General features: G+C 58.3%; 2 protein-coding genes across 3 annotated transcripts; both read left to right on the forward strand.

Annotated features, from left to right (window-relative positions):
* The first annotated feature begins 71 nt into the window (after positions 1-71).
* IPO13 (importin 13) lies at positions 72-22746 on the forward strand. 2 transcript variants are annotated; one of them, XM_056130965.1, is made up of 20 exons: positions 73-332; positions 1938-2674; positions 9619-9759; positions 9847-9988; positions 10084-10250; positions 10667-10787; positions 10879-11026; positions 11356-11537; positions 11634-11660; positions 11848-11982; positions 12102-12254; positions 14166-14246; positions 15673-15810; positions 15991-16087; positions 19190-19242; positions 21513-21579; positions 21709-21767; positions 21889-21978; positions 22266-22447; positions 22571-22746. In XM_056130965.1, exons 1-20 carry the CDS (start codon positions 249-251, stop codon positions 22665-22667), a joined length of 2901 nt encoding a protein of 966 aa, XP_055986940.1. In that variant the 5' UTR covers positions 73-248; the 3' UTR covers positions 22668-22746. The 2 variants fall into 2 exon arrangements, 1 of the variants encoding a protein (XP_055986940.1); XR_008794831.1 differs by lacking the exons at positions 19190-19242; positions 22266-22447; positions 22571-22746 and having other exon boundaries at positions 72-332; positions 21889-21968.
* Positions 22747-23979: 1233 nt separating this feature from the next.
* Positions 23980-26544, forward strand: DPH2 (diphthamide biosynthesis 2). The gene is made up of 6 exons (XM_056130969.1): positions 23980-24222; positions 24352-24464; positions 24692-24915; positions 25063-25746; positions 25826-26002; positions 26085-26544. Exons 1-6 carry the CDS (start codon positions 24076-24078, stop codon positions 26210-26212), a joined length of 1473 nt encoding a protein of 490 aa, XP_055986944.1. The 5' UTR covers positions 23980-24075; the 3' UTR covers positions 26213-26544.
* Positions 26545-26650: the final 106 nt, after the last annotated feature.

Consider the following 26650-nt stretch of genomic DNA (forward strand, 5'->3'; position numbering starts at 1 on the left):
GGACCCCCGCCGGAGCGCCGCGTCCGGACGCTTCCCTCCTCGGGGGTGCGCCTCCCCGGGCCTCCCGAGAGCACCCCCTGTGCCCTCGGCCAGCCCCCCACCGCCCCCCGAGGTGGGGAGGCCTCGGCAGCCATGCCCGCCCTGGGCCCCGGCTCAAACCACCGCTCCCGGGGCGCCCGCGCCGGGGTCTAGCAGGGGGCCGGCGGCGGCCGAGGGGCTGGGGCAGGGGCCCGGCGGGGGGCGCGGAGATGGAGCGGCGGGAGGAGCAGCCGGGGGCCGCGGGGGCTGGAGCCACCCCAGCCCTGGACTTCACCATGGAGAACGTGGAGAAGGTACGGCGGGCCCCGGGTGGGCGCCCAGGTGACAGGGCAGAAGTTCTGGGCACTGGCGCCGACGTCAGCGCCGGGCTGGGCAAGCTGCCTGCTGGGATGGTGCCCCCGGAGCACCTGGCATGGGCCGTCTCCCCGCGCGCAGGACCCGAGTGCGGCCGTGCCCGGCGCTATTTTGGGTCTTGCTCAGACGTGGGTTCGCTGTGGGCACATCCTGGGCCGGCCGGGTCCCCCCAGGGTGCTGACTGATGGCTCAGACCTGGCCAGCCTGGCTCCACTCCAGGCCACGGGAGCTTTGGGAGAGCAGGGAGTGCCGGGGAAGAGCCCGACCCTCCTGAATCGAAAGCCCTCGGGTCTCTGTTTGCCTGCTTCCTTGGAGAAGGGTCTTTCAGGGTTGTCTAGAGCAGGCCAGCGTAAAGCCGAGCTCCCCACCCACCCACCCTGTTTCCTGTGAGGTCCCAGGGGCTGGGTGTTGCTGGCAGCCTCATCGGCCCTCCCTGCTCCCTCCACGCATTGCTGCCTGCCCGGGCCTCTGTGGACTGTTTCTCTGGCTCTTTTCTGGACACACGCTCTCTCCAGACCGGGAATGCAGAGGTGCACGCCTCCCCCCACCCCCACTTTCCTGCACCCCAGTCCCCTGAACGGAGATGGGGGTTTCCATGCTGGGGAGCAGAGCATGGGGGTTGCAGATACACTTTGACTGTTTTTGAAGCCCATTTGCCATGCCAAATGGTGAGGCTGCATCTCTTCTGCTTCTGTTCCTGGCCTGCCTCAGCGGCCCCAAGAGAGCCCCCGAGGGACTGTGGCTGTCACCCGCTGTCAGGTGTACAGAGAGGGCTCAGTTTGCCTGCTCAGGGGGTCAGTGCTGGCCCCACACCTTCACCTCCTGGGACCAGGCAGTGTTGGCATGGTGGCTCCCAGGGAGATCAACCACTGTTTTCTAACTGTGAAGCCCAGTGGAGTCGCGGCCCCAGGGATTCGGCGGGTTGAAAACGCCAAGCGAGGCATATTTTAGGGCTGCAGGACGAAACTTCTCTGGACCAGCTTCATGGACCCTCACAAGCTCTTTCTGAGGCCTGTTCTCACCATTCCCTCAGTGTGCCTCTTCCCCAGGGCTGCTTGGCAAAGCCTTAGTCCTACTCAGGTTTCACACTGGCTTTGGTACCAGCCTCTGGAATGACCTAGCGATGGTCCTGGGGGAGCTGAACGGGGCCCTTGGGGCTGATGGGAGCAGCTGTGCCCTGGAGGCTGCTCCGTCTCTTCTCAGGCCTGGCCTCATCGCTACGGTGCCGTACCTTCACTTGGGTCTGGCCTCTTACTTCGGGTGCCTCCACTCTGGGGAACTCAGCCGTCCCTTTCTGCGTCTCTCTCTCTCTGACTCTGTACTGTCTTGCTATAAAGAGGTAGTGTGGTAGCATCTGGGCAGGGTGAAGCTCTCAAATAACAGCAGGAACCTGGGCCCAGGAAACACAGGGCCCTGAGCTCACTTCCTGTGTGGCCCCCTGCTCAGAAGGAAGGGTCTTTCAGCACCACGCTGCACCTTCTCTCCTGGGCTCTGGCGGGATCCCGAGTGGGCCCGCCCCCGCTCACTCCCGTGCCATCCTGCAGGCGCTGCACCAACTCTACTACGACCCCAACATCGAGAACAAGAACCTGGCTCAGAAGTGGCTCATGCAGGCCCAGGTCTCCCCCCAGGCCTGGCACTTCAGCTGGCAACTGCTGCAGCCCGACAAGGTGCCCGAGATACAGTACTTTGGGGCCAGTGCCCTGCACATCAAGATCTCTCGCTACTGGAGTGACATCCCCACTGACCAGTACGAAAGTCTCAAGGCTCAGCTCTTCACCCAGATCACCCGCTTTGCCAGTGGCTCCAAGATCGTGCTGACTCGGCTGTGCGTGGCCCTGGCCTCCCTGGCTCTCAGCATGATGCCTGACGCGTGGCCCTGTGCCGTGGCAGACATGGTCCGGCTCTTCCAGGCCGAGGACTCGCCGGTGGACGGCCAGGGCCGCTGCCTGGCCCTGCTGGAGCTGCTCACCGTGCTTCCCGAGGAGTTCCAGACCAGCCGCCTGCCCCAGTATCGCAAAGGGCTGGTGCGGGCCAGCCTGGCGGTGGAATGTGGGGCCGTCTTCCCGCTGCTGGAGCAGCTCCTGCAGCAGCCCAGCTCCCCCAGCTGTGTGCGTCAGAAGGTGCTCAAGTGCTTTTCCAGCTGGGTGCAGCTGGAGGTGCCCCTGAAGGACTGCGAGGCGCTCATTCAGGCTGCCTTCAGCGCTCTGCAGGACTCGGAGCTCTTCGACAGCAGTGTGGAGGCCATTGTCAACGCCATCTCGCAGCCTGATGCCCAGAGGTGAGCTGGTGCCCATTTTCCCAGAGAGGGCTAGCGTGCGTTCTTGGCCAGCCGCACACCCACCATCTGTCCAATAAACACTGCGTGCCCATTGCACACCTGGTCCCAGGCTGGGAGATGGAGCAGGGAGCAGTGTCTTAGTCCCTGTCTTTATGGGATGGAGCCCAACATTAAATGACTAATCTATACGCCGCTTTATTCAGGTTAAAATACTGGACTCTCTTCTCATGCTCTCTACCAGTCAGTCAGTCACCAAATCCTGGTTGTTTGGCTCCGAACCGTATTGCCAATCTGTGTTTTCCTTTTCCGTGGCCGCCACCCAGGTCCAAGCTGTCATCCTCTTCCCAGTTGACGGCAGCACCTTCTCACCAGAATTCTGGCCTTGGGTCTTTGTGGTTTAACCAGCAGCCAGAGTAGACTTTAGAAAATGAGGGTCTAGGACCAGGGCTCGAGTTCAATGGAGCACACTTGCCTTTGCATATGTTGCAACCCTGATGTTAAAAGCGAGAAAAGAAAGAAAGAAAGGAAGAGGATCTAGGAGGCTGAGAGGCAGTCTAGGGGGTAAAGCACGTGCCTTGTATGCACTCGACTCTGGTTTGATGGAGAACCCCGGCCCTGACCCCTGAGCCCAGAGCCAGGAGTAAATCCTGAGCACCGATGTTCAAATCTCACTCCACCCCAATCCCCCAGAGAAAGAAGGATCCGCTATTTCCTTTCTGTTTAGCATCCTTTGGTACTCAGACTCTAGTGGGACTCTCCCAAGTGTACCTTGTGGTGCCTCCAGCCTCATCGCGTGCCTCGCGTCTTGCTTTCTTGCTCTCCTTCAGCTCCTTGAATGTCTCATGTTCCTTCCAGTCTCGGAAACAACACTGGTACTCGGCACATCATCCCTGCCTGATTTTTGGTTTCGCTTCCTTTGGAAAGGCCTCTGATCTTGAAGACTTAAGTTTGATCTTCTCTCTTAATTTTATCTCAAGAGCTTCCGGTGTCTTGCCTTCTCAACTCTAGCTCTGTTTCATTATGAATGAATGAATGTCTCCCCAATTAGTTCTTCGGCTCTCTAAGGACAGAGCACTGTCACTTTATTCACACAGGGGCTGGCAGTTTCTCAGTGGCATTCAGTACCTCTTGAACAGATGACCAGAGATGCTGAGTGGAGAGAGGGGACGTTGGTGGGGGAGAAGCAGCGGGGTGGGGGGGAGAACTGTAACTTCAGGAATAGGGGTGCAGGTACAGAGTCCATAGTACGTTCAAGGACCCCCCAAAAAGGTAATTCTTGTGGAATATAGTTTCATAAAGTTCCACTTATGTTCATGAAGCACTTGCTTGTATGTCAAACTGCAGCAGAGAGAGAATCAAGACAAACAGGTTGACGTCTGTAAGTCAGGACCATGATAGACACAAATAGGCAGATCTGATGTGATGAATGCTTTCTTCGGGAAAGCAGGGGGCTATGAGACCTGGAGGAGGCACGTAGCCCATGATGGTCATGAGGATCATGAAAGGCTTCCCAGAGGAGGACACCCAGACTGTGTTGAAGACTGAGAGAGTTTGGTCAAATGTAGGTGATGGATGTGGGGAGAATGTTCCAGACAGACAAAGTAGCCCAAGCAATAGCTCCCCAGGTGAGGGAGTTCCTGGTGAGGGGTGATGAGGAGTAGGAGATCTGGGCTCAGATCACACGGCACCTGTCTGCCCTCTGTGAAGTAACTCTTCATCCTGAAGAGGAGGTGAAGAGCTTTGGGTCGAGAAGATGGCACGGTGAGATCTTTGGCATAGACTGGAGACTCCAGGCTGGAGGCCTGACACTACCATTTCAGAGACGGGCCTTTGGGAACCTGAGGCAGAGTTGAAGGGCAGACAGAGCTGCTGAAAGTCTACAGCAGGGTATGGGTAAATGGCTCTAGCTTTGGTATCAGCCACATCTGAGTTTGAATGCCAGCTTGTTCTCTTCCTAGATCTGAGGCCTTGAGTAAGCAGTTTTTAGTTTTTTTTTTTCCCATTTGTTTGGTTTTATGTTTTGGCCACACCTGGCAGTCTCAGGCCTTACTCCTGGCTCTGCACTCAGGGAATTTCTCTTGTCAGGGCTCAGGGGATCATATAGGGTATCAGGGGTTGAACCCAGATCAGCCACATGCAAGGTAAGTGCCCTACTGCTGTTGTGTCTCTCCTTAGTAAGCACTTTTAAACCTCACTTTCCTCATCAGTAAAATGGATGTGATATACCAGCCTTGCAGAGTTGTAAAGGTTTTAGTAGGATTTTGTGCACAGGGCTTGCCCCTGCTATTATATAAATGATATTTGGGGATGAAGAATAATAAGAAAATATCCAGGGTGGTTTAGCATGATTCCTTGTTCTCTCTAAGCAGCAGTTGCAGATATTGGCGATGATTGTGTTGCCAATTAGTGAGAGCCCTTTCCCCGGAACCCCAGCTGGCAGTGGGCACCAAGTCCCAGGTCATCGCCTTTTCTGGTTCCCTAAAGAGAACCCAAAAAAGGGCTGTCTGGGCTTGGGCAGTCCGTGGTTAACAGGAGGAATTGACCACGCCAGTCCACGGGAGATGTGGGATATCCTGAGATATACCCAGGGTTACCTACGCCAGCCAGTCTCTTTGGCAGGTAATTGATGCCAGGTAATCTGCCAGGGCTTTGGCAGGTAATTGATGCCACTTCTCCATACGAATGAGCGAGCAAGGAGCCAGTGAGGGAATCCACAGCCTCCTGAGCGCCCATTGGCTGCAGCCCCCTTGGTTGCCTAGCAACTCTCCCTATTTTCTCAGCTCAGCTCCCAGAGCTCTAATTGCAGGTCTGGGCTGAGCTCCGTGTGAGTGGCAGCCAGCGTCCCAGCCGCCCCACCCAAGTCGGGCTGCTCTGCGCTGACCAGCTCGAGCCGGGCCTCTTGAGCCCCGTCTCACTCAGCTCCGTCTCCATCTCCCTCACTGGAGGCCTCTGGGTGGACAGAAGGCAGCCAAGGCCTCCTGTGGACTCACAGAGCAGAGGCGTGGTTGCAGGTGGTAGGCTGTCTACCAGGACTTTCCCTCCTGGGGTGCTGCCCTATCCCGGAGGCAGTTCGAGCCTCACCTTTCCAGCCTAGAGTCCTGGCTGTGGCTCTGAGACCCGGGGCCTCCGTGCGTGCCGCTCTCTGTGCTCCCCTGGCCCGAGCTTGCCCTGGAAGTCACCTTTCCCTGCTTCTCTGCAGCGGCTGCTACTTGCCTGGCCCTCACTCCTCCTTGGGGGCTTGGGGGGGGGGGGGGGCGGCAGGAATGTGGATTTTTTGGGGTTTTTTGTTTTGTTTTGTTTTGTTTTTGCTTTTTGGGTCACACCCGGCGATGCTCAGGGGTTACTCCTGGCTCATGCACCCAGGAATTGCTCCTGGCGGTGCTCGGGGGACATATGGGATGCTGGGAATCGAACCTGTGTCGGCCGTGTTGGCTGTGTGCAAGGCAAACGCCCTACCCGCTGTGCTATCGCTCCAGCCCTCTGGTTTGTTTTTAGTCCTGGGAAAGCTCTTCAGTAGGAGTTGAGGAAGAGAAAAAGAATTAAACAAGACTTTTGGCAGAAGGCTGCCCTTAGTTAGGACCTTAGTTAATTGAGATATTGGCTTAGAACTGCAGAGATGCTTGGGGCAATTTGGGTTGGTTCTTGAAAGAGAAGCAGACCTATAGCAGCATAAGGGGCATCTCAAGCTGGAATCTGGTGGAGGGTTGGAGGGGCGCACTAGGCGGTCCTCAGGGCTAGTTCCTGGCTCTGCCCTTAGTCAGGCATCACCCTGGGGGACTTGGGGATGTGGTGCTGGGGATCGAATCCGCATCACCCGAAGGCAAGGCAAACGCCCTCCACTGTCCTGCTTATGGCTCAGGCCCTAATGTCTGTAGCTTAAGTCACGGTATGACCTTGAATAATACTCTGAGTCCTTCCGGGCTAGATTGTCCTGGATTCTTCTTAGTAGGAGGCTGTGATGAGACCAGATAAGACCCTTTCTTGAGTACCATTGTTTCCAAGAGCTTCGGCAGGTGTGAGAGAGCGCTTGGAGTCCAGTAGAGAGGATATGGGGGCAGGGCATCACCTCCAGCCTCCAGCCCAGCTGCTGGCGAGCTCAGGCCGTGGCCCTGGCTCTGCCCCTGCCCTTTGCTCTTTGTGCCAGGGCCTGGCCTGAAGGTGCCCATTGTTTGGCGGTGCAGCCTGTGTCAGGGTCACTGGCCTGAAGCTATCCCAGCTGTCTCCGGGCAGCACCCTCGGGGCTGGTGGGGTCCTGGTAAGGACGCCTTGTCCTGCCAGTTTATTGGGGCTCTGGGGGAGTCCTGAGCTCCTTGCTTCCTGTCCTTTTCCTCCTTCCCTAAGGCTCCCTGCCTAGCTATTTTCTATCCCTGTAGCATCCTGCTGAACCCAGTTTCTACCCGCCTCTAGGATTGCCACAGTGATGCTGTAATTGATAACCGAGGGGTCCCAAGCATCTGGAGACCCCTGAGCCATCCCTTGTGTAATCTTGTCTCCGAGCTGGCCTGGGCTTCTCCCCGTCTCTGGACTGGGCTTCCTCTGCTCCCCCTGTCAGTGCGTTCTGCTTGCACCTGCTCCCTCTTCTTTCCTCTCATTCAGCACTTCTTGGGCAACACTCATCGACTCCCACAGTGCAATCACCAGTCGTTCCCAGATGACTCCCAAATCTCTGTCACTTGCTCTGCGGTGCGTGTGTCTGTCTGTGTGTGTGTGTGCGTGTGCGTGTGTATGTGCGTGTGCATGTGTGCGTGCGTGGGCACATGCTTGGGCAGGGATCCCCAACCCCAGCCTCTTACGTGCAAATTATGTGTATTAACCCTTTGAACCATCTTGCTTATAACCTCTGTACTGAACTTCAGGGTTTTTTTGGGGTTTTTTTGGTTTTTTTTGTTTGTTTGTTTTTGGCGGGGGAGGGGGGAACACCCTGCGCTGCTCAGGGCTTACTTCTGGCTCTGCGCTCAGGAATTTTACTCCTGACAGTGCTTGAAGGATCATATGGGGTGCTGGGGATTGAACCTCACTTGGCTGTGTGCAAGGCAAACACCCTACCCACTGTACTATCGCTTTGACCCTAGGACTTCAGACTTTCCTATCCAGCTCCCTGAACGTCTCCCACCAGGCTCTCCGGTTCACTGTGCCTTCCCTGGAAGCTCACCGTTCCTCAGCCTCCCCACACTGATTACTAGCCCCTCCGCATCCCAGCAAATAATTCTTACCGTCCGCTTGGTTGTTTCGCTAGGAACCTGGAAGTTGCCTTTGATTCTTCCCCGTCCCATTCAGTCATCTCTCGTGTCCTCCTTCGGTCCTCTCGGAGTCCGTCCTGTTTCTCTCCTTTCCTGCGGCCAGCTCCACACACAGGAGCTAGGGGCCGGTGGGGTGGAAGGGGGAGGCTGATGCTGTGAGGGGCTCCTTCATCAGTGGTGCTGAGCCCGACCGTGTTAGTGCTCAGTTGTTGTTCAGGCACGTTTCCTGCAGCTGCTATAATAAGCATGAACTGGGGAGCTTTAAACAACAGGTATTGGGGCTGGAGCAATAGCACAGCGGGTAGGGCATTTGCCTTGCACGCGGCCGACCCAGGTTCGATTCCCAGCATCCCATAGAGTCCCCTGAGCACCGCCAGGGTTGATTCCTGAGTGCAGAGCCAGGAGTTACCCCTGTGCATCGCTGGGTGTGACCCAAAAAGCAAAAACAAAAACAAAAACAAAAAAACAATAGGTATTGTCTCAGATGTGAAGGCCAGAGCCCAGACTCAGATGTCAGCTTCCTCCACAGCCTGTGCAGGGGTCCTTCTTCGCCTTTTCCTAGCTTCGGGTGGCTTACTGGAATTCGTTGGCTGCCAGTATAGAACTCCAGCCTCTGTCTCTGTCATTCATTGTGTGTCAGTCTTCCTGTAGCCTGTGTCTTTACGTGGTTGACTTCTAAGGATTCTAGTATTAGTATTAGATTAGTATTTGATACCACATTAGGCTCCCTTCACTAGTCAGTCATCTCATCTGCAATATCTCTATTTCAAAAGAAGGTCCTTTTCAAAGGTGCTGGAAATCAAGACTTCAACATCTCTTTGGGTTTGGGGTGACACGATTTAACCCTAATCGGTTTGTTCTGAGGCCTCCTCATTTACCTCCTTCCCACATACAACTGTCCTGTCCTGTCCTCCCGTTGTTCATCGATTTGCTCGAGCGGGCCCAGTAATGTCTCCATTGTGAAACTTCTTGTTACTGTGTTTGGCATATTGAATACTCTCGGTAGCTTGCCAGGCTCTCCGAGAGGGGTGGAGGAATCGAACCCGGCTTGGCCGGGCTGGTTGCACATACAAAAAAAAAAAAATCTCATTCCAATTTTCTCAAAAGCCTTTTGTTTTTTGGGCCATGCCTAGTTGGTATTCAGAGTTTACTCCTATCTCTGTGCTCAGAGATCATGCCTTGCAGGCCTGGGGAACAGTATGGGGTGCCAGGGGTCGAACCTGGATTAGTCATATGCAAGGCAAACACCTTTGCCCTTGTACTGTCTCTAGCCCTCTCGAAAAGTCTTAATCCATCCCAGCATCAACTCTTAGGTCTAGTTGAAGAACACGGTTCAACCCATAGTCCCTACCGTCCTCCCGCACTTTCAGGTTCTCCTGCAGGTCTCTGCCCCAGGCTCTACCCAACACAGCCGCATCAGACCTGCCTTGTGGACTCTGGCCTTTTTCAGATTTGAAATGGGGAGGAAGTGCTTTTTGGTTTTGTTTTTATTTATTTTTCGCTTCCGGGGCCACGCCCAGCAGTGTCAGGGGACTACTCCCAACTCAGTGGCGGGGGGCGAGGGGAGTACTGTCTATTGAACTATCCCCCTGGTCCCAGTGGGGTAGGAGCGTTTTGATGAGGGGCAGGGGGAGTGTGCCTTTCTAGTCAAGAAGGTGGCGGTGGGCAGACCGCCCTGATGGGTACTTCCCCCCTCGCCCCCAGGTACGTGAACACACTCCTGAAACTCATCCCGCTGGTGCTGGGACTGCAGGATCAGCTTCGACAGGCAGTGCAGAATGGGGACATGGAGACCTCCCATGGCATCTGTCGCATCGCCGTGGCCTTGGGCGAGAACCACTCCCGGTAGGAAGCGGGGCAGCGGGGTGTGGGCTAGAAGGACCCCCTAGGAAGCGGGGTTTGGGATAGCCGCACTCTCTGTCCCCCTCGTAGGGCCTTGCTGGACCAGGTGGAGCACTGGCAGAGCTTCCTGGCCCTCGTCAACATGATCATGTTCTGCACGGGCATCCCCGGCCACTATCCTGTCAACGAGACCACCAGCTCGCTCACCCTCACCTTCTGGTACACGCTCCAGGTGTGTCGCGTGGCCACCGGCAGGACTGGGGCGGGAGGGGAGGAGGCTCCTGGGAGTGCTGGTGAGGGAGTTCACTGTGTTCCCGGCTTTCTCAGGATGACATTCTGTCCTTCGAGGCAGAGAAGCAAGCCGTGTACCAGCAGGTGTACCGGCCGGTCTACTTCCAGCTGGTGGACGTGCTTCTGCATAAGGCCCAGTTCCCTTCTGACGAGGAATATGGATTCTGGTCCTCAGATGAGAAGGAGCAGTTTCGGATTTACAGGTGACGGGAGCAGACCCCTCCCCAGCTCGACCTGGATTCCTGGAATTAAAAAAAAGCAAGTGGGAGGGGCTGGAGCGATAGCACAGCGGGCAGGGCGTTTGCCTTGTATGCGGCCGACCCGGGTTCAAATTCCCTGCATCCCATCTGGCCCCCTGAGCACTGCCAGGAGTAATTCCGGAGTGCATGAGCCAGGAGTAACCCCTGTGCTTCGCCAGGTGTGACCCAAAAGGGGGAAAAAAAAAATAAAGCCAAGTGGGAGTGGGGAGGGGGGGAATCCATGGTCAGCCACAGGGAACCCTGGGGCTCCTTCCTCCATTCCCTTGGCACTTCTTCCAGGGCCGGGAGGGGTCTGGGATGGGCTCTCAGGCCTGGCGGCGGGAGTCGGCAGTGTGTGAGGGTTGTAATCTGCTCCTCAGGGTGGACATCTCAGACACACTCATGTACGTCTATGAAATGCTGGGCTCAGAACTCCTCAGCAACCTGTACGACAAGCTGGGCCGCCTGCTCACGAGCTCGGAGGAGCCCTACTCCTGGCAGGTACTACCCCCGGCGCCCGATCCCCTCAGCTCTCCCAGGCCCCTCCCAGCCTCCGCAGCCAGTCCAGGCGCCCCCTCTCTCTCCTCTCCAGCACACAGAGGCCCTGCTCTACGGCTTCCAGTCCATCGCAGAGACCATCGATGTCAACTACTCTGATGTGGTGCCCGGGCTCATTGGCCTCATACCCCGGATCAGCATCAGCAACGTGCAGCTGGCAGATACCGTCATGTTTACCATTGGTGAGACCTGGCACTCCTTCCACGAACCACGCACGGGCCTCCACCCCCAGCCACAGCCCACCCGCGGGGCTCTGTCTTGGGGGGAGCAACATAGGTGTCCCCACGCACAGTCAGCACCAGGCACAGCAGGGCTCCCACGGCGTTGTCCCAGGCTGCAGCGCTCCTTCGAGGGGTTCTGGGTCTCCCCTGGGTGCGCCTGCTTCTCAGCTGCACGGCTCCTGTTGGAGGAGCTCCCGGCCTCTAAGGATGGTACCGGGACCAGGGCTGCAGCTGACCCTGCCCGCAGGTCTGCCCGCTTCACCGGCCTTTCCTTTCCCCTCTGCCTGCAGGAGCGCTGTCCGAGTGGCTGGCCGACCACCCTGTTATGATCAACAGCGTTCTGCCCCTCGTACTGCATGCCCTCGGCAACCCCGAGCTCTCCGTCTCCTCCGTGTCCACCCTCAAGAAGATCTGCCGAGAGTGCAAGTATGACCTGCCGCCTTATGCTGCCAACATCGTGGCTGTGTCCCAGGTAGGCAGGGCCCCCCCACCCCCCCCACCCGCTCGAACTGCGCCTCCGGGCACGCCTGGCCGGGTGCTGATGCCGTGTTCCCCCTCCCGCCCCCAGGATGTGCTGATGAAACAGATCCACAAGGTGAGCTCACTCGTTCCGTTCTTCGGGGGACTCCTGGGTGGTGCGGGGGGAGCCCACGAGGTTCCATCCCCTGCCTCCCCTCCCCCCTTCCTCCTCGCCTCTGTCCTCGGAACCTTCCCCGGGAGGCCCGTTCTTCGCTCCCGCACCCGGCTGCGCTGGAGACTGACCCCCCGGTTCTGCTCCACAGACGAGCCAGTGCATGTGGCTGATGCAGGCTCTGGGCTTCCTGCTGTCAGCCCTGCAGGTGGAGGAGATCCTCAAGAACCTGCACTCGCTCATCTCGCCCTACGTCCAGCAGCTGGAGAAGCTGGCGGAGGAGATAGTGAGTGAGCCGGAGTCTCTGTGTCTGGTCGTGGGGAGCCGGCAGGCGCGGCGGGGGGGGGGGCCTGTGTGCCAAGGAGGGACCGGGACACGCGGGACTTGGTGTTCTTCTCCCCGCAGCCCAACCCCTCCAACAAGTTGGCCATCGTCCACATCTTGGGGCTCCTCTCCAACCTCTTCACCACGCTGGACGTCAGTCACCATGAGGACGATCACGAAGGGCCTGAACTCCGGAAGCTCCCGGTGCCTCCGGTGCCCCAAGGACCCAACCCTGTGGGTGATCAATGCCCGCCCCACCCCACCCCTGCTTCCCTTGGGAACGCCATAGGCACCCCACCACTTTGGGTCAGATTATTGTGTCCTCTGATTTTCCAGGGCCGTCTGCCTGACACCCTCTGCCCCCAGAGAGGTCTCCGGGTGCTGACACTCTCCCCGCGAGAGGGTTCTTGCTTCAGAATTTTGCTCCCAGCCTAGAGGAGAGACGCGCAAAGAAGTGTTGCAAGGCAGGGTGTTTCTTACTGTGGAGCTCAGGGGCGCCAGGGGCTGAGGTGACCACTTCCTGGGTGTTTGATCTGGGCCAAGGCTCAGCTGCCCATGGTTACGGGGCCAGAGAGATAGTACAGGGGTTAAGGCACTTGACTTGCACGCACTGACCCCCATTCAATCTTTAGCAGCACACGGTCCCCTGAGGGTCACTGGATATGACCCAGGAGGATAATCAAGCACCACCTGGGTGGCCTGGGCAATCCCTGGACCACAGAGTCGAACCCAAGGAGTATTGTTGGGCCCTCACATTGAACCTTCTACCCTAGAATGACCAACGGTGACCAGGAGGCGATCTTTAAACACTGCTTGGGAGACCTACTTCTCTCTAGCTGCTCCTCCCAACCCCCCTCCCCCAAAAAAAAAACCCACAAAAGTGTCATGATCATCACAATGTTTAGCTTGATTTCTCGATTACTTCATAGACCTGTGCTGGGCAGCACATGTAGTATTGTGGGAAAGTGTTTTGCATGCCATGAATTTCTGTACAAATGCGAGGGGCTGCTCTGGTCATTGTTTCTAGGACTCCCCACGCTGGCCCCATCAGCTAGGGTTTCGTCTGGAGATGAAGCCACACTGTCCTGGCCCCTCTGCTTGGCTCCCTGCCCTCCCTTTTTACCCTATGGAACTCAGACCAGGCCTGGGCCCCCCGTCTTCCAGAGAGCTTCATCTTTGTGGTCGTCATTCTGGCTTCCTTCACTCCTCATGAACCTTGATTTTGGTGAAGCAAAATAGTTTTCAATAGAAATTTATTTAGAAAGATGTGAGGGGAGAGAAAAGGAGAAATGTGTGTTTAAGAGAGAACACAGGGGGCTGGAGCGATAGCACAGTGGGCAGGGCGTTTGCCTTGCATGCAGCCGACCCGGGTTCAATTCCCAGCATCCCATATGGTCCCCTGAGCACCGCCAGGAGTGATTCCTGAGTGCAAGGCCAGGAGTAACCTCTATGCATCACCGGGTAACACCCAAAAAGCAAAAAAAAAAAAAAAAAAGAAAAGAAAAAAAAGAACACAGGATGGGGAGTGAAAGTAAAGAGGGTCGGGCGCTCGCCTTTCATGCAGCTGGCCTGAGTTCAGTCCCTGGCATTTCGTGTGTTCCTTCCCAGGTCCACCAGGAATCCCTGAACACAGAGCCAGGAATAATGCTCAGAACCAAAAGAAAGGAGGTGGGGGGAAGAAGGGGGGAGAGAGAGAGAGAGAGAGAGAATGAGCAAACAAAAAGAAGCAAACAAGATATGAGTTCAGCACAGGCATGAAGAGCAAGCTAAGGAGTAGGAGTGATAGCACAGGGGGTAGGACGTTTGCCTTGCATGCAGCCAACCCGGGTTCGATTCCCAGCATCCCATATGGTCCCCCGAGCACCGCCAGGAGTGATTCCTGAGTGCAAAGCCAGGAGTAACCCCTGAGCATCACCGGGTGTGACCCAAAAAAAGAGCAAGCTAAAAGAAAGTTTTGATAATACACCCCTGCTTTAGTTTGAGACTCCCCTGAGATAAACGCTAGGTTCGGAGATCCTTTTATTCAAAGGGCACGGCCACAAGCCCTTCTCTCCCAGAGCCCCAGGCACCGAGTCCTCGGGGGTGCCGCCTGGCCAGCACCTTTCAGTGTGGCAGAGGGCCCTTCACTTTCCTGTGTGTCCTCAGGTGGTGGTGGTGCTGCAGCAAGTCTTCCAGCTCATCCAGAAGGTGCTGAGCAAGTGGCTGAACGATGCCCAGGTGGTCGAGGTGAGCCTTGGCCCTAGCTTCCTACCCCAGGGTGCCTTTGCTCAGAGTTATCCCCCTGAAGCTCACAATGGTCACAGGGGGGAGTAAAGGAGGCCAAAACTCTGCCTTATGAGAGACAGGGAATTTCGGGGAAGCATTCAGAATACCCTGGTATCTCAGAAGTTCTCCACCAGGGGCCTGAGAGGAAGTTCAATGGTCTGAGCACATGTTTTGCACCTGGGAGGTCTGAGTTCGATCCCCACGACCACGTGGCTTTCTAGGCACCACCAGCAGTGACCCTTGAGCATACTAACTATGGCCCCCCCAAAAAAAACAGAAGACAAAAAGAGCACTGCTGTCAGGCAGGAGGTGGGGCCTTGGCCTTCCACGTGGCAAACATGGGTTGAAGCCCCCAGCACCCCAGATGGTCCCCTGCACCCCACCAGTTGTGCTCTCTGAGTTCAGAGTGATCGGTAAGCCCTGAGCACCCTGGGTGTGCCTCCCTCCCCCCCAAAAAAATGCTACCCCCAAGGTCTGTGGTGTTGGGGCTGAGTGCGACTTAGGACCCCCCGTAGGTCAGGCATGCCTTTGGTCTCTTTCCAAGGCTGTCATGGCTGTGACTGCTTCCCTGAGAGGAAAGGGGTGTGGGGAGCACGAAGTCAGTTACCAGGCTGTGGCCTGGACTCCTCCGGCAAGAGCGATTTGCAGTCTGCCTTTTTGTCAGACTTGCTTCCCTTCCTTGGCTCCCCTCCTTGAGGACACATCGTAGGCCTGGTGACAGCAACTGCCTTCTGTTCCAGCTGAGACCTGCCGACTGGGACCCTTTGCTTTTTTCTGTTTCTTTACTTCTAAAATTGGATTGTGGGGGGCCGGGAAGATGGTGCAGTGGGTAGGGTGTTTGCCTTGCACAAGGCCGACCCAGGTTCAATCAATCCCCAGCATCCCATATGGTCCCCGGAGCCAGGAGTAATTCCCAAGCATTGCCGGGTGTGACCCCAAAACCAAAACAAAGAAAAAATAATGGGAACTGTGAGGCCAGAATGATAGTTCAGCAGAAAGGGAACTTGCTTTGCACAAGGCCAAGCTGGATTCAGTCCTCAGCACCTCTACGGCCTCCAAGCCCACCAGGAATGATCCCTGAATGCAGAGCCAGGAATAAGCCCTGAGCACACCTGGGTGGAGCCCCCAAAGCAACACCATTAAATAAAATTGTAGTGTATTTGGCCTGTTAGGTGCTTTTACTGCATCTAGCACATTGATCTGACACATTTGTTGCACTTTTGCCATTGTAGCAATAGTGTCTCTCGAATGTTGCATAATCATCATTTCCTGTCCTGGTGGGTGTTCGGAACAATTAAAGTCTGGTTTTTAAGTCAGCTGGGTGATTCTCAGAAAATGCCGTTTCCTGAGGCCTGGGTCCGTTTCATGGGCTTGTCCTCTTCCCAAGGCGGTGTGCGCTATCTTCGAGAAGTCAGTGAAGACGCTGCTCGATGACTTCGCCCCCATGGTGCCGCAGCTGTGTGAGATGCTGGGTCGGATGTACAGCACCATCCCCCAGGCGTCTGCTCTTGATCTCACTAGACAGGTGGGCCTTCCGGGCTCTAGGTGATGTCCTCATCAGGGACCTGACCCAGAGGGGGGAGGGGGAGCGGGGTGGACGGCTGATCTGCCCGGGGTTCTTCACCCGCCTTCCCAAGGGCCACTGGCCTGGCCTGGCCTGGAGAGACAGGACGTCAGCTGACCAGCGCCCCCTGCTTTGTTGTAGCTGGTCCACATCTTTGCTCAAGAACCTGCCCACTTCCCCCCCATCGAGGCCCTCTTCCTGCTCGTCACCTCCGTCACGCTCACTCTCTTCCAGCAAGGTAGGTCCCGGCCTGGGTTTCTGCCACCGCTGCTGCCCTGCCTCTGCCTCCCCCACCGGGGAGCCACAGCTGCCCTCTCTGTTCTCCTCTGTCCCCCGAGTCGCACACAAGATGTGGTGGGAGACTCACGGGATCACGTCCAGCACACCCGTCCCCTCACGGAGCACGGACACCTTAGGCTGCAGTGGGAGGAGAGTGAATGGTGTCTACTGCTGGCCCTCAGGGCTCCGAGCCCGTCTGGATGTGGGGAAGGAGGGATCAGGAGCTCTGAGGGGCTGGGGCAGCAGGCTAGCTCCTTAATGGTTGCTGTTGTTATTATTATTATCATCGTCATCTTTTGACATGGAATGAAAAGTGGAAAGAGCATAGACATGGAGTCAGACAGATTCTGAGCTCATCCCCACCAACTAGTTGTGTGACCTTGGGCAAGTCACTTACCCCTGCAGAACTTTTGTTTCTATATCTGTGAGAGACTGGAAATTTCATCCGTTTGAGAGGCTACTTTAGGTTATTGAAGGAGCATCTTTTGGGCCCCTGGCTTGGTGGGGTCTTTGCACACTGATTAGGGAGTGTTGGTTTCCTTGCCAGCGTGGGAGCTTACTCCTTCCCAGACCAAAATCGACCGGCAGTGGTTCTAGCTCCCCATTCTCTGTGTGGTTCTCCTCTGCCTGAGACGGTGGGAACAGGGACTCACTCCAGGGTTCCTCCTCTCGAGCTCAGGCTTTGAATTTGGAAAAGGAATCACACTCCTGAGTTTCGCCTGGACGGTGACTGCAGGTCTGGGGCGCCTCAGAGGCTCCAGATGGGGCCAGAGTACTCTCTGCTGAGTCCGTCCCATCCGACCTCGCAGTGCTGGCCCTGCTCAGACTGGTCTGAGGCAGGAGAGCTTGAGCTGGAAACCCGCCTGGGGGGCCCCTCCCATGCAGTTGGGGCTCGACCTGGAGGGCCTGGCTCCTGGTTCTGCCTCCCGTTTGCTGACTCCCGCTCTCCCTCCCCGGCCACTGTCTTTGTGCCATCCGCGTGACCCTGCCCGTGAGAAGACTGGCTTCCCACGCATGTGCGGTTTGCCAGTCCATTCTGCACCCCGCGGCTGGAATGTTCTTTATCAGACACACATCTGAGTGCTTTCCCTCCCTGGTTTAAAGCCCTTCCATCGGTCCCCATTGCCCTCACTGTCATCGTAACATATTCCTGCACACCTCGCTGCCCTCACTCACCAGTGTCCCCGTGACTCCGGCTGCGCAGCTACGCTGACTCCCCCCCTTCATTTTGGGGGCACACCCAGCGGTATTCATGGCATGTTGCTCGGGGGTCGCTCCCAGTGGTACTCAGGGGAGCATGTGGTAGCAGGGATTGAGCCCAGGCCTCTTCCATGGAAAGCATGCACAGTAGCCCTTGGAGCTACCTCCCTGGCCCCTGCTGACCCTTTTCTGTTTGGGGGCTATTCCCAGGGACACCGGGGAGTGGGGAAGGGCAGTGGGTGTACCCCCACTCGTTGCTGGGGGGTCACTCCTGGTGGTGTTCAGGGGACCATGTGACTTTAGGAATTACGCCTGGGCCTCCCACATGTGAAGCATGCGCTCCAGCCCTTTGAGCCCTCTCTCTGACCCCACACTGGCTTTTGCCTCACTGCGGTCCCCGTACCTTGGTCCTGCGTCCTTTCCTAGATGTGCTCTCACCCCTTCATGCCTCATCAGTTCTTAGACGCCTCTCGGGGGCAGAAACGGGGGTCTTAGTTTCTGCGGTGATGAAACTGCATCATGTACACATGGCGGATAGAGCCCCCGTCACACCCACTAATCCTCTCTCCCGCGTGTCTCACCCCAGACTGAGCCCTTCCGAGGCACGCGTGGGTCTCTGCATGCTCAGCGCCCCCAGGGAGCCGGCACAGAGCACGCCCCGCCTGCTCTCCCGGGGCAGCCGCTCAAAGAGGAGCCTGTGCCCGCAGGGGCACCCTGGCATGAAGGAGGGAGGGTTCACATTGCCAAACAGCTCAGGGCCCGGCTGTGAAAGGGACGGGCTTTACCGTGGCTCCTTCTCACCCAGGACAGGAAGCCAGGCAGGGACTGGTATCTCCTTTCCAGCGGGGAAACAGTGCTTGTGGCTTGCGCAAGATCACACAGCTCCTAGGGGTATTTCAGACAGCAGTTCCCGGAGAGCTGAGCCGTCTGGGCGGGTCCTCTGGCTACAGGTCTCGTCCTTGCCACAGAAGCGTCACGGCTGGAGATCCATGAGGGTCCACTGGCATATTTGTTGGATTGGTTGGTTGTCGGACAAGATGGTTCCTTACAAGCTCTGCTGGCCCAGTGCTGCCCTCCCTTCCTGGTGCTCAGCCTGTCCACTCACCACACCATGGGGAGACCCGTTGACTGGTTTCCCTCTTGGTCTGTGTTTCCCGATGGTGGGAGCTGGCCCTGAGCCCTGAACCTAGCTCCCTGCTGAGTTGGTGTTCACGGGGATGGCCTTTTCTGGGTGTGGCTCCCACTTTTTTTGTCCTTGTGGGTGGAGATTTCCCGTCCCCCACCCCCATCCACACACACATAGAATAACCAGGGGTTTGACCAGCCATCCCCCTGCCCAAGAAGGAGCACTCGGATGTAGACCTTGTAGATCCCTTTCCTGGGCTACACAAAATGCCACTGAGTGAGAGGCACCTGCAGGCCTGGCCACCCTGACCTCTCCAGAGCCTGGAGCCAGGCCTCCGAAGAAGGTCCCAGGGACCAGCCTCCCACCCGGCGAGAATGGTGGGAAGCACGTGCTCGGAAACCTGCCAGAGGCCACAGCGGGAGGGGGGTGCCCATCAGCTCTCGGAGCCCAGCATCACTCAAGCAACCAAAGGATCACGTGGGGCCTTGGCCGAGGAGTGGGGAGTAGGTGGAGGCCGGGGGGAGCTGGGGCAGGCCCGTCCTTCACTCTGCCGTCTCTTTCTGTTGGGCTTCTCCCAGTTCATGGTTTTTGTATGTTTTGTTTCTTTATCTTGCTTCCTGCTGCTCATGTGCCCCCACGCTGTCTCCCTGCAGGCTCTCAGTCCCACATAACTATATGAGGTTGAGTTGCTGTTTGTATAATTTTTTCTTAAGTTCCATCTTTATTATATTTTAGGGCCCAGGGATCATCCTGATATTGTTGATTCATTTATGCAACTCCTGGCACAGGTGTGTTTTAGTTTTATTCATTCACGTTCTGTTCTCTCTCTTTCTCTTTCTCTTATGTTGATATTCAATTTAAGCCTATTTTTAGCTTTCTGTTGACAAATTTTTTTTTTCTGTTCAGTTGAATAGAGTTTCTTCATCTGTTTCCGTGGAAGTTGACAGCCCAACACCCTCCTTTAGTGCCCCTTTACCTCAACTAGCTCAGGCCTCCTCAAAGACCAGGGAGAGGCCGGTCCCAAAGTCGGGGGTGGGGGGGGGCGAGATGGGCTGGCCTGGGGCACGTGGGAGGGGAGGGGTCGTGCCCAGCAGCCCCTGTGCAGCTGGAGCACCCGAGAAGTTCCAGGGTAGAACTGGCGTTGAAGGGCCTGGGGTTCATTGTCCCCGTGCTCCTGCCGGGAACTGCCTGCCTCAGTGCCTGCTCGTGAGAGGTAGGCTGGTGGGAGGAGCACACAGGGAAGGGCTGGAGGTGAATGTGCTTTGGGGGGCCCTGAGCTGGGCTGTTAGATAGGTTGTACCGCTGCTGGGAGGTGGGGTGATGGTGGCTCCAACATGAGACTCTGTCAGGGTGTGTATGTGTGTGTGTGTGTGTGTGTGTGTGTGTGTGTGTGTGACCTTACTTTGCCTGTCCTGAGTGTGTGTGTGTGTGTGTGTGTGTTTGTGTGACCTTACTTTGCCTGTCCTGAGAGTGTGTGTGTGTGTGTGTGTGTGTGTGTGTGTGTGACCTTACTTTGCCTGTCCTGAGTTTGGTTGGGGCTCACGTGGCTGCGGTTGGTGGTGTGTGTTCCATGTTGGTTGGGATCCAGTGGAGCTGAAGCTGATGCGTGTGGTATGGCGGTAAGCCGGAGACAGTGATGCACTGTGCGTGTGATGTGTCGGAGGGATGTGTGAGTCTGTGGGGGTCCAGATTAGAGCGCACAGGAGTAGACGCTGGTGTAAGTGTGTCTGTATCGGGGCGTGTGTATTTTGGAAGATATGTGTGTTGGGCTTTGGGACCATGTTAGTAGACGGGGGAGGTTTCTGTCTTATTAGGGGATCCATGGGTTGAGGGAAATGAGATGTTTCTTTGCTTAATCACTCCACAAATATTTCAGTGTGTGGTACATGCCTGGTACTCCGCCAGGGGCCGGGGATATGATGTTGAGCAAAAGCTGGCAGAGTTCTTACCTCCGGGAGCGTGTGGTAGAAGGGAACAGGGTGCAGGAGGTGTGTGGGGGTGTGTGGGGGTGAGTAGGGCGCGTGTTCTTTGCCAGGAAGAATGTGCGTATGGGTGTGTGTGAGAGTATCTGGGGGTGAGGGCGTTTGCGTGTTTATTTGTGGATGGGCATGTTGGGAGAGCACTCGTGCAGGAGCACTGGGCAGGTTGAGGGTGTGGGACTGTGGCCACGGTTTGGGGATGCCAGGGGGCTGTGAGCGTGTAATAAAGGTGTACTGGAAATATGAGGGAGTCCGAGTGTAAGGAGCGTGACAGGGATGTTTGAGGGTGAGCGTGGGGGTGTTTGCACACGCGAGGTTGTGCGGGATGGAAGGTGAGGGGCTGGAGGTGAGGGGCTGGAAGGTCAGGCCTATGTGGCATGTGTTTGGGGGGCAGCTGGGGAGCAGCAGTGTTGGATAACTGCTGTTGCTGTGCAAAGCATCTCCTGTGACCTGAGGATTTGCCAGTCATGTCCTGGTACCACTTGGGTGGGTCGTTTGCCCCTGAACCCCACCTGGCCCCCCTGTGGTAGCACTGAGAAGGGCCTGGAATCTTGGGTGGCAGGTGAGGCCGTGGCCGACAGCTCCTGCCCTGCTTTTCCTCTTCCTCAGCCGGAGGGTGTCTGGAAAACACAGGTGGTCTGTGCAGGGGGGCTGTCGCACTGGGCTCCCTGTCCCCCCGTCCTCTCCCTGCTACCCCGTTCACAAGTCCAGGGGTCTCAGTTGCCTCTGGGAATCAAAGCGACGTCACTGCCGGCTGCCTGGAGCCTGCAGGAGGTCTGACCCCGATGAAGGGGAGGGGGACGGTGTTTGCCTAGGGGTGCCCCAAGCTTTGTGCACAACGAAGCCCCAGCCTCTCAAGTACACATGTCATTCACGTACACATGTATGTGGACCTGAGAGCCCTCGGCTGCTCCTCGGCTGCTCTCCTGATCTACCGAACCCCGAGGGCTCTGGGACCCCGGAGGTGACTTTAGCAGCCTTTCCTTGTGGTGTGAGGCTGGGGCCTGGGGTGGCAGGTGAGTGGGGGGATGGTTTTTGGAGTTAGCTGGGGCTGGGCTTACCAGCGCCACCTCCTGCAGGCTCTGAAGCGGAAGCCAGATTTGTTCCTGTGTGAACGCTTAGATGTCAAAGCGGTGTTCCAGTGTGGTAAGTGGGGTCAGACGGGCAGGTGGGCCTGGGATCCTCCCCACACACACACACGTCCACACACACACACACACACACACCAAGGAGGAGCTTCAGGCCTCGTCTGATTGGCTTCTGCCTTTCCCACAGGTGTGCTGGCCCTCAAGTTCCCCGAGGCACCTACTGTCAAGGCTTCCTGTGGCTTCTTCGTGAGTTCCACCACCCTGACCCCTGCCCAGGACTCTTGGGGGGTGCGGTGGGGCAACGGGTCTTGCCTCCAGGGCACCCGGGGAAGCTCCGGGGGCTGACAGGCCTCTCCGTCCCCTGCAGACAGAGCTGCTGCCGCGGTGTGGGGAAGTAGAGCCCGTGGGGAAGGTGGTGCAGGAGGACGGCCGTATGCTGCTCATAGCAGTGCTGGAGGTGAGATGAGCAGGGGCAGGGGTGGGAGCGGGCACCTTCCCCGCGGTGGCAGCCGCCCGCCCTTCGGAGGAGCCCGAGCCGGTGGATCCCGAGTTCTCGCATGGCGCCTTCCTCCATCAACTGGCCGAGAGCTGTTAGGGCCGCGTGCAAGATCAGCGGGCCCTCACAGAGCAGTGCCCAAACGCCTGTGTGCCGGGGGCTAAGGAGCGTCAGGAAGGGGTGCAGCGTGAACCCCCTGCGGAAGGGCTGACGTGAGCCCCGGTGTGCTGAGCCCCTGTCTCCACCAGGCCATCGGGGGCCAGGCCTCTCGCAGCCTCATGGACTGCTTTGCTGACATCCTCTTTGCCCTGAACAAACACTGCTTCAGCCTCCTGAGCATGTGGATCAAGGAGGCCCTGCAGCCGCCCGGCTTCCCCTCCGCCCGCCTCAGCCCTGAGCAGAAGGACACCTTCAGCCAGCAGATCCTCCGGTGAGCCTGGCTGGCCGGCTGGCAGGCTCAGGCGGGAGGACGAGGAGAGGGGCAGGGCGGAGGGGAGGAGGGCAGCGGGCGCCGGCTGCTAACCCGCTCGCTCTCCCTTCCCTCCTCCTCCAGTGAGCGAGTAAACAAGAGGCGGGTGAAGGAGATGGTGAAGGAGTTCACGTTGCTGTGCCGGGGGCTCCACGGCACAGACTACACAGCTGACTACTGAGGGGCACCCCTGTCCCACTCGTGCTTCCTCCTCACCCCTTCCTGTCCCCCCACCCCGACAATAAACCAACCCTCACTGCGCCGCTGTCTGCTGCTTTTCCGCCGGAAGGGTAGGGGAAGGAGGGGAAGCCGCTTGGACGCAGGCCTTGGAGGTGGAGGCAGGTCCTCACTCCCCGGATGGAAGGGGCACTGCTGTAGTCACCCTGTCCAGGCACCACTGTGGGATGCCCTGTGGGGTGGGGCCGGAGTGCCCCGGTGACCACGGCCCCTTGCCCCGCCCACCTGCATGCATGAACTTCGGGCCTAGCCTTGAGGCTGTCTTGCCTGGTTCTGCCAGAACCTGAGCCTCCAGCCCATAGCTCTCATGCTAAGCAGGGAGAATGGGGCCAGGGAGTGGAAGGCGCGTGGGGAAGTGTCCATTCTAATGGGAATGAATGGGAGTGACCGGCCCCGCGCGGTCAGGACCAGGGACAGCTCCTCCCGGTTGCTCCAAGCCAATTCCCTTTCCCTTCACTGGGATAGCAGTCTCCCAGGCACCCCAACCGTCAGCTGCGTAGCATCTGCTGCAGACCCGGGAGCCTTAAGTCTGCCTGGAACTCATGGCCCCAGTTACCAGAGATGCTAGTCTCCCCCCACCCCCATTTTCCCTCCCTTTGCATAACGGGGTTCCCCATAATTCATCCTCATTTCAGCCTCTTCTCACCCGAGTTCCGGGTTTGCCTCCCTGCCCCGACTTCCAGGAGGTCGATGTGCCCTGCAAAGGCCCAGTCTGTGAAATCTTTTGTCCCGTTTTACTCGGTAACCCCTTGGGGAACGCTACTGTTACCAGCACCCAGTCTGGAGACGCGGGAAAAGAAGGTCGCAGGGGCTTAGTTCCTTAGGGAACGTGTTGAGCAAGGACGCCGAGGTTGCTCAACACCTTTGGGCACCTGCTTGAAAAAGTATTCAGCGACGCTTCCGCAATGGGAGAGTGCACCGAATGCTCAGCGGTGTGCAGCAGGAAGCAGCCGCTTCAACCGCGGCGACTCGGTGTCCGAGGTCGGAATCGAGGGCCTGCGGGACTACAACCCCCAGGAGGCTTTGCGCCCGCCCCGCGCTCTTCCCGTCGGGCTCAGGCTCGGGCCGCCCATTGGTTCTCTGTGAGAGACTAGCTGTGATTGGAGGGCGGAGACTGCGCTGGTTGAGGATTGGCCAGACTTCTCCCAAGCCCCGCCTTATGCTCCCGGAAGTAGCCTCCGCCGTGGCCCCACGTGTGCTGAAAGCGCTCGTTTAGTAGTAGTGCGTGGTGCCCTGTTGTAGTCTCTCGCCTGGCGTCAGCTCCCGCGTCCCGGTCGGGTCCCGGATCCTCCGGGGACTGCTTGGGAGGACCCAGGGGTGCGGCTGGCCCTGCTTCCCCCCAAGCCGTGCTCATGGAGTCCACCTTCAGCAGCCCCGCGGAGGCGGCGCTGCAGCGGGAGGCGGGCGCCGGGGGGCCGCGCACCCCTCGGGAGGACCTGGGCCGCGTGTACGAGCTGGAGCGCATCGCGGGATTTGTCCGCGGCCTGGGGTGCCAGCGGGTGAGGGCAGGTGCGGGAGGGCGGGCGCCCTGGCACGGGTCGCCCGGAGGAGGATCCGGAGCCTGGGAGAATGGTGCGAGGATGCGGGTGGGGGCGGAGCGCACCTGACTCCGGACTCCTCGCTTGCAGGTGGCCCTGCAGTTCCCTGATCAGCTACTGGGAGATGCTGGGGCCGTCGCCGCCCGACTGGAGGAGATCACGGGCTCCAAGATGTTTGTCCTGGGGGACACGGCCTATGGCAGGTGTGAACTCGAGCTGGAAAGTGAGGTCGTCTTGGGAAGCGGGTGCCAGCGGCGTTCCCCCTCTGCGACCCGCTTGGCCCCCAGAGCTGTTTCTCCCTCGTGGTGACTCCTCCCCTGATCACTAGCATCCCCCTCCGTGACAGCGTGTCTTTTCTGACCGTATTTGCCGTGGGTAACAGCGGCTTTTCCCAGGAGCCCTCCTCTCACTAATGGTGTCTCTCCTGCAGCTGCTGCGTGGATGTTCTGGGCGCCGAGCAAGCCGGAGCACAGGCCTTGGTCCATTTTGGTCCTGCCTGCTTGAGCCCTCCAGCGCGGCCACTCCCAGTGGCCTTTGTTCTTGGTCAGCGATCTGTGGCCCTGGAGCTCTGTGCTCAGGCCTTTAAGGCCCTGCACCCTGAGTGCAGTGCCCCCGTCGTGCTGCTGAGTGAGCCGGCCTGCGCCCATGCCCTGGGTGAGGTTTGGTGGGGTACTGGGAAGGGCGGGCAGCTACTGTGTACCTCCTTTCCCTATGACCTTTTTTACAGGCTTGACCCTGGCCTTTATTTAGGAGCTGTATTTTTGGAGGCTCCAACCCTGACACCATCCCTTTTTCCTCCAGAGCCCTTGGCCGCTCTCCTGCGCCCTCAGTACCCAGACCTGCTTGTCTCCAGCCCGGCCCTTCCCCTGCCAAAGGACTCCCCCCAGGCAGAGTCTCCACCTATGGAGTGTTTGGGGCGCCGCTTCCCCCTGGCCCCAGGACGCCGTCTGGAAGAGTATGGCGCCTTCTACGTGGGAGGCTCCGAGGCCGGCTCCAGCCCTGACCTGGACCCAGACTTGAGCCGGCTGCTATTGGCCTGGGCCCCGGGACGGCCCTTCTTCTCTTGCTGTCCAGAGACTGGCCGGACTCAGGACGAAAGTGCCCGTGCTGGGCGGCTCAAGGCGCGTCGCCTCTATCTGGTGGAGAGAGCCCGCGACGCCCGTGTGGTGGGGCTGTTGGCGGGCACGATGGGTGTGGCCCGGCACCAGGAGGCCCTGGCACACTTACGGACCCTCACTCAGGCTGCCGGCAAGCGGAGCTACGTGCTGGCCCTCGGGCGGCCCACTCCTGCCAAACTGGCCAACTTCCCGGAGGTGGATGTCTTCGTGCTGCTGGCCTGTCCTCTGGGGGCCCTAGCCCCCCAACCTTCTGGTGGCTTCTTCCGGCCTGTTCTGACGCCGTGTGAGCTGGAAGCAGCCTGCAACCCTGCCTGGCCCCCACCCGGCCTGGCTCCGCACCTCACCCATTATGCAGACTTGCTGCCTGGTAAGTGGCGGCCCAGCCGAGCGGCACACACTGGCAGCAGAGTCCCGGGGCCAGTTTGGATCCTCTCTCTCCTTCCCAGGCTCCCCCTTCCACGTGCCCCTCCCACCCCCCGACTCGGAGCTGTGGGACAGCCCAGATGTGTCACTCATCACTGGGGAGCTGCGACCCCCCTCCTCGTGGAAGCCATCGAATGAGCCCGGAGGCTCGGCCCTGACCCCACGGCCGCAGCTGGAGCTGATGGAGAGCAGCCCTGCAGGTAAGTGCATCCAGCACCACTCCCGGCCTTTTGACTCTAACCTGGGTTGGGCCCAGAAAGTCTCACCCCCCTCCCTCTGCAGCCTCCTTCCTTAGCGCCCGGAGCTGGCAGGGCCTGCAGCCCCGCCTGGGCCAGACACCGGTGACAGGAGCTGTGAGCGGAAGACGGGGGATTGCCATCGCTTACGAGGATGAGGGGAGCAGCGGATAGTGGGGGACCAGAGCTGCGCATGGACGTAGTCCGAGCCGACACCTGCTCTCTTCCCCCAACCCCTAAGCATTCTGCTCCTCAAAGCGCCTGGGCAGAGCAGGGCACCATCCGAGCACACGGCATAGCACAGACTGGCTTACTAAGTGCCTGTGGGTGGGCTGCTGTGGCCTAACTTAGGACTTTTCCGAAAGCCTGTTGGGCCCGTTGGGCCTCCTGGGAGCAGCCACAACGTCTACTGATTGCAGTTCCTGTGCAGTGAGTCTGTACTATGTGCACTTGGGGGTCTCAGCCCAGGGCCAGCCCACACCGCTGAAGCCAGCTTGTTTTTGGTTTTGCCGGCTGCCCTGGGCACGCAGGAAGGACACCTGGCATCATCTCTGGTTCTTGCAGAGCGGATGCTAGGAGTGTGGCCCTCCCCAGTTGTGAAAACTGAAATTG

Source organism: Sorex fumeus, unplaced genomic scaffold (assembly GCF_029834395.1).
Source record: "Sorex fumeus unplaced genomic scaffold, SorFum_2.1 ptg000082l, whole genome shotgun sequence".
NCBI lineage: Eukaryota > Metazoa > Chordata > Mammalia > Eulipotyphla > Soricidae > Sorex > Sorex fumeus.

Bases quoted from the DNA above. Each gene is read 5' to 3' on its own strand.
- DPH2 (XM_056130969.1), top strand. From the start codon at position 24,076: ATGGAGTCCACCTTCAGCAGCCCCGCGGAGGCGGCGCTGCAGCGGGAG. The intron at 25,747-25,825 runs GTAAGTGGCGGC...TCTCCTTCCCAG, and splicing joins TTATGCAGACTTGCTGCCTG to GCTCCCCCTTCCACGTGCCC. The intron at 26,003-26,084 runs GTAAGTGCATCC...CTCCCTCTGCAG, and splicing joins GATGGAGAGCAGCCCTGCAG to CCTCCTTCCTTAGCGCCCGG.
- IPO13 (XM_056130965.1), top strand. From the start codon at position 249: ATGGAGCGGCGGGAGGAGCAGCCGGGGGCCGCGGGGGCTGGAGCCACC. The intron at 9,760-9,846 runs GTAGGAAGCGGG...TCCCCCTCGTAG, and splicing joins TTGGGCGAGAACCACTCCCG to GGCCTTGCTGGACCAGGTGG. The intron at 21,580-21,708 runs GTAAGTGGGGTC...CCTTTCCCACAG, and splicing joins CAAAGCGGTGTTCCAGTGTG to GTGTGCTGGCCCTCAAGTTC.